General features: G+C 37.2%; 1 protein-coding gene and 1 long non-coding RNA gene across 3 annotated transcripts in view; one reads left to right on the top strand and one right to left on the bottom strand.

Moving 5' to 3' along the window:
* Positions 1-1,313: 1,313 nt before the first annotated feature.
* PEX1 (peroxisomal biogenesis factor 1) overlaps positions 1,314-11,317 on the bottom strand; it is a 45,345-nt gene continuing 35,341 nt past the window's right edge. Inside the window, exons 22-24 of the mRNA XM_005876158.2 lie at positions 10,348-10,536; positions 9,955-10,085; positions 1,314-1,579 (exon numbers count right to left, since the gene is read on the bottom strand). Of these exons, the coding sequence (XP_005876220.1) occupies positions 1,495-1,579; positions 9,955-10,085; positions 10,348-10,536 (405 nt within the window). The 3' untranslated portion in view covers positions 1,314-1,494. The remainder of the gene's footprint in view (positions 1,580-9,954; positions 10,086-10,347; positions 10,537-11,317) is intronic.
* On the top strand, positions 6,852-9,100 carry LOC106727782. Of its 2 annotated transcripts, XR_001364035.1 has the most exons (3): positions 6,852-7,090; positions 7,562-7,723; positions 8,543-9,100. It is a non-coding gene; the product is annotated as an uncharacterized LOC106727782 (long non-coding RNA). The 2 variants fall into 2 exon arrangements; XR_001364034.1 differs by having other exon boundaries at positions 6,852-7,723.

The raw sequence follows: 11,317 nt of genomic DNA, 5'->3' as shown, positions 1-11,317 counted from the left end.
TGTGCTTTTTTCTTTCCTTCTAGTTGTAGAATTTCCACTCAGCCAGCCTTCCTGTGGTTCTGAATGATGTCCGTTTTGTCTTTTAGTTGTATTTTTGAAGTGTTTGTGCGAGGCAGCAATTTCCGGTTTTTACCTATGCTGCCATCTTGGTTTCTCCCTTCTGTTTTCTTGCTCTGCCATCAGTTGCTGGTGGTTTTCACCTCATGTTTACAGGATGCTTGCTGCATCTCCAGACATTGTGCCCTCATTCCAGGAAGAAAGCCCAGGGACTTCTACCAACCTACACTCTGGTCTAGAACTATGTTGTCACAGTCACGCATAGCTGTAATGAAGCTCATATGACTCAGTAATTCACTTTCCAGGGAGCACAGGAAAGCAAGGGGGAGGGCCTTGGAATGGATGTTGAATCAGTCTATGAATCCCCAATTGGTGGGGATGCAAGTGGGAGATGTGATTTCAGTGGGGATGGGTGGGTCCTGGAGTAGAAGTCAGGCAGCTGCCAAGTGAGAGGCCAGGTGCATGTGGCTTCCATATTCAGCAGCAAAGCCCACAATTAGGCAGTATCTGGGGTCTTTGGTGCTAATTGTAGGGTTCTTAAGACCAAAATAGATGGTCCTACTTGATTCTTGTAATTGAAAATTTTCCCTTTAGTAAACAAAGGAGTGATTTATCACACATCAGTGAATTAGAGTTTTACATGTGATGTGTTGGCTGGAGTCACGGAACATGATATATATAACAGAAGTACAAATTACCAGCCACGGCCTCATAATTAGCTGCAGAAAGGGCAATACTTGCTGCCTGGACATTTTTCTTTGCTGTCTCATGTTCCTTGTATGTATATTTCACATAACTTTCTCCTTTTTCCTTTCCCCTTACCACATTACTACACAGTTTGTGTTGATAGTGGCTGACTGTACAATGTAGTTCATGGATTCAATATCGAAATAAAGTCAAGGTGAAGCGGGGGGAGGAATGGACATCATTCAAGACCCTGGCCTTGGAGCTGGATGGAGTGTATAGGGGGATGTGATTCATTTCTGGTCAAGGGAATAATTAAACTTATTTGAATTTTGTAAAAATGGCACATTTGCTGATACAAGAAGAAAAGGTAATTGGATTTGTGAAAAATAGGGTATTTTGTTTCCAAAACAGTCAAGAAGTTGCTAAGCATAAAACTTGTCAAATGCAAGAAAGATATTGAATATGCAATTGTTAGGTCTAAGAAATGTATTTAATTATATTCTCTACTATTTGGCCAATGTTATTTCATTAAGGATTTAATATATATTTATAGGAAATAAGATAAAGAATTTATTATAAATATCCCAATTTATTATATAATATTAATCTCAAGTAATCCTTATCATTATATAACCACAGGTTTACAAATCTGTAGTTTTATAAAGTTAATTATTAAATAAAAAAGAAATTTACAGACACCATATTTACTGTTACAACATAGACAAGTCACACACACAAAAAAAGTTTATTTTATGCTAGGGTTACTTTCTGCCCAGGCCGAAACATTATTCCACTTTGATTTTTCCTCTTCTTTGGATTTTGAAAGTTTTCATACCTTAAAAAAGAAGTGAGATAATATTTAATACATGTAAATGCTAAAATTACAAAAGACAATGGATTCTTTGCAAATAGAATTATGTTTTAAGAAACACAAGGGAAACTGGAAAAAAGTGCTCATAACAGAAATTAAAGTTCTTACAAATATATGTTCAAAAGTTGAACACCCCTCTAGAAAAAGGAGCAAAGGGGATAAACAGACAATTTAGAAAGATAAAGTACAAATGGCAATGAGTAATATAAAAGTATAACCTTTATAGTTATACTGCTGATCTAAACTTAGAAAAAGGAAAAGGACTCTCCCACTGTGCAGGAGACTGAGTATAACCTTTATAGTTATACTTTCATATTACTTATGTTGAGGGGAGCAGAATTGGTCACCCCAAAATGTGCCACTTTGGCAGGTGCATCATTTTGAGCTGAAAGGAATCAAAATCCAGCAGACTCAGAAGGAAGCAGCTTTTTACCGCCCCCACAACTGCCTCGAATTGAGATGGGGGCCTGTGCCAGAAAGGCAGCCATACCAGAGTAACTATCTGAAAGCCTTACCTGCACTGCAGGGCAAACACGGATTAGCACACACCCAGCTGTGAATCGCCTTCCTCCCCCTGTTCCCTTTGAAGCCCTGGCCCCATCCCTTTCCTTAGCTCAGAATAGCACAGAAGCTTCAACTGCCTCGCTGCCTCTGAGTCTCACATTTTTATGTGGCTCCCATAGGCACAAAATTAAAGGGGACCTCTGACCAGAGCCGGCGAAGGTAAGAACTGTTACCGCCTCAGTCACCTGGACAGTGGGAGAGTCCTTTTCCTTTTCCTAAGTTTAGATCAGCAGGAAAAAATACTTGTGTGAACTAGTTTCTTGGGTATAGTGACTGATAAAGATTTGTTATAAGTACTCATTTTCTATTGGTCCTTTCCCCCTTTTGTCTTTTATCATAAGAAGGAAAATCCTAGGGTAGAAAGTAGGTAAGTCCTGTAAGCCCGTGGTTTGAGCCAGCCCTGCACCTGTTTTGGGAGACTTTGATTCGGGTCCCCTATTTAAAAAAACTGAAAGAGGTTTTCCTCTCATCTTGTTCTGTCTTGAGAGTTTGGCTTTGTAACCAGTGAGAATATTCTCTCTGGCCTCGGTCAGCCAAAAAATGCAAGTACCGGTTTGTACCTGCAGCCAGCTGAGTAGACTCTGAGACAGAAGTAACAAGCATCACTCTGTCCAACTGGGTCAGCCCTTAGGGAGCTGGTCTTAAAGGCTCCCAACCAAAGGGGCCTTTGTCGTCTCAACCTTCATGGTTTTCTTAGTGCTGAGAAGTCCCAGTCCCATAGTGCCTGCCCGGTGCCACAGATGAGCAGGCCTGTGACTGGAGGCATCTCATGTTCTCTGGGAAACCAGAGACACTGTTTTCACGGCACCATTGTTTTACCACCTCTTACAGTGGTTAATTCTGGGAATGAACTTGATGGGTCTTGTGAGGGCTGCATCTTTTGCATCCTCTTTTGGGACACCTCTTCCATCCATGCTTAAGTTACACAAAGGCTTATTGGTTTGCATCACTATTAAGATTAATTAAAGATGCTACTTGTCAATGGCCAGGATCCTTTGAATTGGAAAATTTCTAAATTTAAAAAAATTTAGTTAGAGAGCTCTCATGCCAAACAATCGCCTTACTGGCACCTGTGGAAAGAGGACACACAGGAGTATTGCTGCTAACCATACAGACTCCCTTAACCAGATGAAAGAACAGAAATTACCACATCCAATGTCAATTCCCTTCTCAAAGTCCAGCTCTGCCTACCTGTTGTTGTTTTTTCAAGTATAGTTTACATTCAGTGTTATTTTGTATTAGTTTCAGGTATACCACACAGTGGCTAGACAATAATATATTTTACAAAATATCCCATATCTGATATTTCCAGTACCTACCTGGCACCATTCATAAAATTACAGTATTATTGACTCTATTTCCTATGCTGTACTTTATATCCCCATTACTGTTTAGTAATTACCAATCTGTACTTCTCAATTCCTTCACTTTTTTTCACCCAGCCTTCCCATACTCCCCTCTTTTCTGGCAACCATCAGTCTGTTCTATCTATGAGTCTGTTTCAGTTTTGTTTGTTCTTTAGATTCCACATATACCTGAAATCATATGGTATCTGTCTTTACCTGTCTGACTTATTTCACTTAGCATAATGCCCTCTACATCCATCCATGCTCTCACAAATGGTAAGATTTCATTCTTTTTTTTTATGTCCAAGTAATATTCCACTATATATATGTACCACAATCTGCCTGTTTTAACTTCCCTGGGGGTTATATAGGTTACTCAGGCATGAAATTGAGAAGAATCATGTCCTTGGTGGATGTAGTTACCTCTATATTCAGAACGTCCTACCAATTTTAGAGAGAAGTCAGAGAGATTACTATCTATCAAAACCCCGCTCACAGGGACCTTGATGCTACTGCAGTTATCAGACAAGTCAGACGGCTCTGGGGAAATCCTCTCACAGGGGAGCCGATTACTCAAGGGCTGGAAGAAGCAACAGTAGAGCCTTTCCCCCTAAGGTGAACTGATCCAAGGTTGAACACCTTATAAGGCTTTTTAAAGGCATACTGCATTACACCCTGCAGCTTTGCATACAGGCATCTTTTGATTCCCATCTTAACTGAAAATCTGCAGGTAGTTGGATGGATGGTCAAGACTGTTATTTTACAAACTGGATTCTTTGCCAAACCAGAAATGTGGCTCTAGAGACATTTCAAAGTCTACCTATCTTTACCAACCCCAAAATCTACCCTGTTCCTCTCAAAATGCTTAGAGATATTTAGAACAGAATTGTCCTAAAAAGAGGAAAAATTTAAATAGTAATTATCCTACACTTCTGATAACAGAGAAATACGTCTCACAACTCCTAGGAGAAAACATGCATTCTTTCTCCCTTGAAGATGTAAATCTTACCATGTCTTCAAAATATAAACACCTCAGGAGGTAACCAAAACACTACCCCCAATCACCTGAGACTGAAAAGGACTTTCTACAACACAGATGGCTACAGAAGCTCCCAGCCCCAGATCTAGTCCAGAGCCTCCATAAGATTACTTGTCAAGGGCAAATATACATCTTGAAAGTCTTCTCCACAAATATTAGTAAAAACCATCAGCCATTTGAGCAAGTAATCTTAACTTGTTCTACCAGAGACACAATTTGGATTCAACTGTTACTTATTAAACTAGTGAGTTTTGTATTATTGTACCTGACTCATGGCTAAAATTTTGGAATGGAAGCTATAGGGCAGCAGTTCTCAACCTGTGGGTCGCGACCCCTTTGGCGGCCGAACGACCCTTTCACAGGGGTTGCCTAAGACCATCCTGCATATCAGATATTTACATTACGATTCATAACAGTAGCAACGAAAATAATTTTATGGTTGGGTCACAACATAAGGAACTGTATTTAAAGGGCCAGAAGGTTGAGAACCACTTCTATAGGGTCTCTGTGTCGGTGTGTTTGTGAATGTCCATGGATGGATATACGTATGTTATGTATATGTGATACTTTCCTCCAATCGGATGGTACTGCCAAAATTAATTTGTAAAAAAGCTTTATTTAATTGGCTTAAAAAATAAGCACTTATTAAGTTAAATAGTTCTAAACTCTCAAAAATATAATAGAAACTAACTCAAATGCTTTTCAAATTTACATGATCTGGGATAATCTTTAGTTAGAAAAAAAGTTTGTTAGTTTAATTACAATAGTCATGTTTTCAGAGTTATTCGCATTTAATATAATGTTGACATACTTTTGTTCTACCCCGGTTTCTTAGTAAAATAAGCTCATGTTACAAAATTTATCATTAATGGTTATCTACTTTAATGTCTCATGAAATTTTCACAAGTAATCTAAATATTTTTAAGAAAAAGTAAATTAAAGTTCGTAAGTGAACTTTTCAATAATAGTTGCTTTATGAGGTCTACTTGAATAATTTTCCAAAACTTTTTGGTAACTTACACTCTTAGCGTTTTGCTAATTTAAATGATGGGTGCTCATTGACTAGATCATTTTTAAATAAGATAAAATGCTGAACCACTACTGAACATGGGTTTCTTACTACAATATTTGGATGTATTAGTAAACATGTCCTATGCTACAGTGAAAAATTGTACTAGTAGAAAGAGGGTTATGATCTAGAAATTATTAAATGTATTCATAGATTTGCCTATCTACAGAATGCTGGTGTAACATTTCACAATTACTAGAAATTAAGGTTTTTAAGGGTTAGGGATTCTAATTAATATATGTAATTAAAACTACAAGAAATAAGAACTCTGTATACAAGGAAAGTAGGTTTGTTTTTGGTAAAAAGGTATGAGGGCTCTGGCCAGGTGGCTCAGTTGGTTGGAGCATCATCTGTGGGTTCAATCCCCAGTCAGGGTGCGTGTGGGAGGCAACTGATTGATGTTCTCTCTTCCTCTAAAATTTTTTTAAAAACGTGGGGGGAAAAAAAGTATGGAGATAGATTTTTGTTAAGGGAAATAGAAAGTTGAAGAGAGAATTTTACTTTGTGTAGTCAAGCTGGCTAAAATGGAGTAAATTTATTACAAGGGTTTTAAAAAATAAACTTTAATAAATTTCTTTCATCTGCTAAAAGGAAAAAATTTTTCTTGGTCTATTGGTTTGCTACTAATAAAAGCTAAAGAAAAACCTTTCACAATCTTAAGTAATTGGCCTAGAAAACAGATTCTTCTCTTATTAAAAGAGCTAGAGGGGGTTTTTTTTTACAACTATGTAACTTTCTGTATTTGCCTGCGAAATTTTTGTCACTTTGGTTAAATGGATAACTATATATTGTTTCACAGTGATATAGAATCCTATTTGACTGTTTTAAAATCTTTTTATATTTTTGACAAATGTTCCCCAAATCAAATTCTAAATTAAGTATTTTGAACTCAAACTCACTTCAGAGTTTTTAAGAAACCCCTGGAACATCTCAAAAGATTTGTTAAACTAATTAGGCTTGTTATACAGTCATGCACCACCTGACGCGTTATGTGGAGAAACATGTCATGAGACAGTTTTATGGAACATCATGGAGTATATTTACCCACCAAAATCTAGAAGTAATACTAAAACTTCTTTTGGTTATATCTGTATGGATATTTGTTGTTATTATGTGTTTCAAAAACTGTATAAAATTTCTAAAAATTTGATACATAATGGTATCCGTTGTTGTTATTATGTGTTTCAAAAACTGTATAAAATTTTGATACATAATGGTATCCATCATAATTCTGGGTATCATCTTAGAAATGTGTGTCACAGAAATAATTATCTTATCAATTGAATTATAATGAACTCACATCAGATCTTGAAACATGGCCATTTTTGTCATTTACAGACAGTTACTGTTTTACTTTGATGCTTTTGCAAAAGTGTTCCTGCAAAAGTGCTACGTTTTCAAGGAGACTCTAACAAGTACAGGTTTCTCATAACCTTCAGATCATACCACTGAACTGGGTAAGAATCTGCAGACCTCTGGTGGAGAACCCGATGGCTTCCTAAAACTGCTAACCAAAAAGCAAGATCAACAAGAATTAATTACATGGGACTCAATGAGTTAATGAAGATGATTATAACATTGTTGGTTCTTTTGTTTTCCCCCCAGATTTAAGGAAACCTTCTTCTTTTAAGCTATCAATAAATTGGTAAAAAAATATCTTTGTAAACAAAGATTAACATATGCAACTAAATTTGTTTTTCTAATCTATCTAATGTAAATTTAATTATGTACTAGACCAAATTTTTCTCCAGATTCTTACCCAGTTCAATGTTATGACATGAAGGTTGTCAGAAACCTGTACTTGTTAGTCTCCTTGAAAATGTAGTGCTCCCTACCTGAGCCCTCCAGAATTCAGAAACTCTTAGTGAATATTCTTACAATATAGTTATTTGCATAAGTTCAACAAGATTCTTTTCTCCTTGTAACAGATACAGTTAGAAACACTGATTATACTCTGAAGGTTTGAACTGGAATATATATTTGAGAATGCACATAGAAGGAACTAAGGTTCACTTTATGGAGCCAATGAAACACCTTGGAAAACCAGCCTGGTACCTGCTTACAGGGTTCCCAGCCAGCAGCTTTGCCAGGTGAGTAAAGAACATCACTTCCTGCCCTAACCGGTTTGGCTCAGTGGATAGAGCGTCGGCCTGCGGACTGAAGGGTCCCAGGTTCGATTCTGGTCAAGGGCATGTACCTTGGTTGTGGGCACCTCCCCAGTAGGAAGCAGCTGAATTGATGTTTCTCTCTCATCGATGTTTCTAACTATCTCCCTTCCTCTCTGTAAAAAATCAATAAAATAAAAAGAAAAGAACATCACTTCCTGGCAGATGCAGAAACCTCAGGATATCTTGGGAACCTCAAGAGGCTTTGAAAAGTTCCAGTAAAGCAGATACACAAGAGCATATATAGACGATCACTATTCCTGCTGCACTTATGTAAATAATCAGGCCAAGTTTATTGAAACTACACTTAATGTGCAAACAGATTAGTCTCACTGTGGTTACCTTTGCTATAAATGGGGTGAATGTAGAGAGAGGAATTATGTTTCAGTAATACACCTGCGCGGGTATCGGATTTTAGTGCTGTTAATTGTCTTTGATGTTTTGTCCTGTGTTTGATTACCACACATCTGCTTTCCTTACTTTCCTTCCCCTGTAAATAAAAACTACCCTTTTCCTGAAAACTGAATACAAACAACTTGATCTAAACTTTCCAGAAATCACCGCAGGATATGTATGGGCAATCTTACTGCCTGTTGCTGTGTGAGCCACTCAGAAAGTTTACCTGAGCAGCCAAACTGCAAAAGATGCTTTCATTTGACACCTAGAAATCTCAACTGGCAGCCCTCAGAATGGAGTTATGGTCTGCTCTAATCATTAACCTTTGTTTTTCTTTTGTTCCCATAGAAATGTATCTGATTGCCTACACAATATAGGCCTAACTTTAGGAGCAAACCTGTATCACCGCCTCCTGCAACCAGAGACACTGTTTAAACAGACCTATTCTCAGCACTAACAGGCTGCTTCAGTGAGCTGGAACCATCTACCCACTCAACTTTTGGACTATGAAACTTCTTGGGGACGTTTCAAAGGTGGGGACTGAAAGGAACAGAATGTGCCACTTTGGCAGGTGCATCATTTTGAGCTGAAGGGAATCAAGACCCAGCAGACTAAGGAGTTATTACTGCTCCCTTATCTGTCTAGAAGAATTTAGACAGTAGGCCTGAGCTAGAAAGAGAGCTATTACCAGAGGTAACTTTTTTTTTCTTTAAGTCTTATCTGCAAGGCAGGGCAAACATTGATTATCACACATAATGCTTTTCTCACCTTCCTTCCCTTTTAAATCCCTGGCCCCTATCCAGTTCCTGAGCTCAGGATAGTATATAAGCCTCAATTGTCTGTCTTTGAGTCTCTTATTTTTATGGGGCTCCCATAACATGTGCAATTAAATTTGTTTTTCTGTTAGAATCTATCTTATGTAAATTTAATTATGTACTGGACCAGCAGGAAAAATTTTCTGCCTTTACAATGTACACACACATGCATACCCCAAAGTATTGCAGAATTAAGAAAAGTTGTAACTTCTAAAGAAAGGGAAAAATCTTTTCTTTTTTTTTTTTTTTTTTTAATATATTTTATTGATTTTTTACAGAGAGGAAGGGAGAGAGACAGAGAGTTAGAAACATCGATGAGAGAGAAACACCGATCAGCTGCCTCCTGCACATCCCCCACTGGGGATGCGCCCGCAACCCAGGCACATGCCCTTGACCGGAATCGAACCCGGGACCCTTCAGTCCACAGGCCGACGCCCTATCCACTGAGCCAAACCGGTTTCTGCGAAAAATCTTTTCTTGAGATGAATCATTTACCTAGTTAGTTTATGGGTCTCAGACTTCTAAGTCACTACAGAGACAATTGCAAGATGCCTGTAACTCCAAATGTGTACAAGTGAATAACTTGAATGTATTGGAGGAATGTTCTAGAGATTAGTAAAATACACATTATTTTGAAAGTGAAAACAATTTTTTCAAACTACATATAGAAACCATTTTTGAGCTTTTACTTTTCCTTTTATTTCTTCAAAGCTCTTAAAATTATATTTGAATTAATGAATGATTTAATCAAAAAATTGGTTAATTAAAATGCATCTTTGACTTCTATACTCCTGAAGTTTATGGGTGTTTAAATGCATAACTACTAAACAAATTTCTGAATTGGTTTTTAAATATTCAAAATATTGGTGATTTTAAATAAGAACTTCAAGAGTTTAAATGTATAAGTGTCACTTCTAATAAGATGAATCAGAATCTGTTACTTACAGCTCAGTAAAACTCTTCCAGTCATCTTCAGTAATGGATGGCCTGGTGTGACTGAGTGCGGTCAGTAAATGTGACTGGCTGATGACCAGGTTGGTTTTGGTTGGTCCTGGTTGGTGAAGGGAGTCATCCTCCTTAAAATGAAAATGACAAAAAGTTACCTCAGGGACATGATTAAAAAGCAGCAGTCCAAGTGTTATCTCTTTTTGTCAGTGTTTCAGGAGACTTTGTGTCCCTTTCTGATAGGAAGCACACAGCGATTTGACTGATCAATGAGTTTCAGTCCCTTGTTTATAAATATAGCTCACCTACAAATCAAATAAATGTATATCAAAAAAGGAAATACAATTTTTAAAAGTTTTACAATGATAATGGATGGGGAGAGAAAAGCCATACTCCACTTTGGCTCCGGTATCTGCTCTTGATAACACTGATATCTGCTCTCAGTTGGTCTCTTTGTTCCTGGGTAAGTTCTTGGTAACCGTCTTGTGAAGCTGTTCTGAACATTGGAGGCCGTGAACACAACTGATCTTTCCCAGGAGCATCCTGAGTCATGGAGCTTGGTGCAGACAGGCACAGTGAGCTCTGCAGTGTTAGGTGCAATAATGAGGAGGAGAGAGAAAAAAAGTATGTATTTATCAAAGATAAAGTAAAAAATGTTAAGCACTAAAACCTTAAGATGGATAAGCTTATAATTTAATTAACTGAAGTTAAGCAAACTGCTTATCTATAATAATAAAAGCGTAATATGCTAATTAGACCGGACGTCCTTCCAAGCGAAGCTGGTGCCGCAGCCAGGAAGGAAGGCCTACTTTTGCACAAATCTCATGCATCGGGCATCTAGTATTCTATAAAGTCCATTTATAGCTATGTTGTTGAACCGCCAGAGTGAAAACTGCCACAACACAAGGTTCTTTTAACACTTTGTTATGATATCTACCACACTAATGTCCTCGAGATAGATTCCAAATGAGTTTTAGTTTTCAACAAATATATAAGGTTCTGAGACATTTCTATATAGAAGTTAAAAAACAGAAAAACAATGACTAGAATTAAAACAATAGCTTACTATTTTTAGGAATAAAAATGGATCACTTTTATAGTTTTAAAAACCTGAATTAACACAAATTTATAAAAACCAAGAAAAAGATAACTAAATATCTGTAAAAATGTTATATGTGCCAATAAAGTAACTGCAAGCCACTGTTAATTTTGGGGGAGAATGTGTTGAATGCTATTTTAATTCAGGAAAACAATGATACTGCCCATATTTAATCTTAACATTTTTCTTGTGGAAACATTACTACTACTCATAACATTTTTATTGTGCTTATACTTTCCACCAAAAGTGTTACAAATAGATACC

This window comes from Myotis brandtii, unplaced genomic scaffold (assembly GCF_000412655.1).
Source record: "Myotis brandtii unplaced genomic scaffold, ASM41265v1 scaffold48, whole genome shotgun sequence".
Taxonomy (NCBI): domain Eukaryota; kingdom Metazoa; phylum Chordata; class Mammalia; order Chiroptera; family Vespertilionidae; genus Myotis; species Myotis brandtii.
Note: the sequence above shows the minus strand (reverse complement) of the source record. Positions and strands in the feature narration are given on the sequence as shown.